At 32.1% G+C, this 1605-nt stretch overlaps 1 protein-coding gene across 1 annotated transcript in view; it reads left to right on the forward strand.

Moving 5' to 3' along the window:
* The window catches only part of TRAPPC11 (trafficking protein particle complex 11), a 52530-nt gene that overhangs the window by 21632 nt on the left and 29293 nt on the right, over positions 1–1605 (forward strand). The window contains exons 8-9 of the mRNA XM_008574674.1: positions 187–235; positions 1244–1377. Of these exons, the coding sequence (XP_008572896.1) occupies positions 187–235; positions 1244–1377 (183 nt within the window). The remainder of the gene's footprint in view (positions 1–186; positions 236–1243; positions 1378–1605) is intronic.

Consider the following 1605-nt stretch of genomic DNA (forward strand, 5'->3'; position numbering starts at 1 on the left):
GGGAGCGCCACCGCACTTCCCAAGCGGCGCACTATCCAGTGCGCCACCGGGCCGGCCCTCAGAGAAAACTTTTCTACCTATTGTTTGAGCATTTTATTTTAAGAATGTATGTCATAGAAACATGCCCCAGAAGGCAAGTGAGGGCTGCTTATTTTCTTTTAATTTTTTGACACTCATGTTTTAAAGATGTCTGTGGATTGATGATGTGTGGGCAAATAGATACTTAATTGTGGGTGTAAGTGTAAATTAGTATAGCTTCTGTAGAGAATATTTTTGCAGTGATTGTACAAATTTAAAGTGGATTTTCCCTTTAACCTAGAATTTCATTTCAGGAAATTTATCTGCCGTATATACTAACACTTGAAAATCCATATATATAGAGATATTTATTATGTCTTCTAATAGGAAAAGATCGGAAACAACCCAGAAATAAGTGATTGGTTATATAAATTATAACTCAACAGTGAAACATTATGCAGCTATTAATGAGGCAGCTCTATATAGTGGTATGGAATGATATCCAGGATATATTGTTACATGAAAAAAGTAAGGCACAAATCAGCATATTTAGTGTGATTTTATTTGCATTAAAAAGTAATAGCTTGTACATAAATGTATACACATACTTGTCTGAGATTAGACTATATCAGGAAGCAATATGCCAGAAATTGGTTGCCTCTGGAAAGGGAAATTGAATGACTGGCGGACAGTGGTAGATGAAAGCCTTACTTTTCATGTATTCCTTTGTACCTAAAAAATGAAATTGAAAATTGTAACAAGTGTATGGAAATAAATTTAGGCATCATTTCTTTTTTTTTTTTTTCCTTTTGCCCCAAGTACATATAGATTATTTCTGTTTTGAAATAGCATCTCAGACAAAAAGTTTTTGAGAATTTCTGTAATCCTTGTTTGATATGGAGGTAACTGTGTTTCAGTTGTGCTACAGAAGATCTTTAGCTTTCTGACAGTTCTGAAACTGAAAGTTAATCTGTCCAAGTTATAGAATAAATCTAGTACAGATTCTGAGTCATTTTATTACATTTCTCAAAGTTTTAGCATAACCTCTGGTTTTAGCATAACCATTCTGATGAAGAAAATCAGTTCTTTTGCAAAGAACTTCAGAGAAGGAAATTTCTTTTTTAAAACTTATTCTCAAACTTCACTTATTTTTAAATGAGTATGCCTTTTGACTTTGATTTTTTTTTTTTCAATTTTATTTTGGGGTTGATTTTACATTTTGCAGATTTGTAGGCTATGTTTTCAACACAACACCCCATTGGATGCAATTGCTCAGTTCCGAAAACACATCGACTTGTGTAAGAAAAAAATTGGAAGTGCGGAGTTGTCCTTTGAGCATGCTGCATGGATGTCTAAACAGTATGTTTTAAATTATACTTTTAGAATTTTTTTTTTTTTTAAATCATACACGGGATTTGGAAAAATGGAATTGGCATGGATTTTGGTTCTAAAACTGAACTAATTTTTTTGTTACTAAGTATGTTAGTATGTGTAGCATAAGTATGTTTCTGGTAATAGTACTTCAGAAAGTCTATGGAAAAATAGAATAATTAAAAGAAAATATGAATCTTTTCATGATCTTTTTGA

The sequence above is a fragment of the Galeopterus variegatus genome, unplaced genomic scaffold (genome assembly GCF_000696425.1).
Source record: "Galeopterus variegatus unplaced genomic scaffold, G_variegatus-3.0.2 Scaffold1086, whole genome shotgun sequence".
Taxonomy (NCBI): Eukaryota; Metazoa; Chordata; class Mammalia; order Dermoptera; family Cynocephalidae; genus Galeopterus; species Galeopterus variegatus.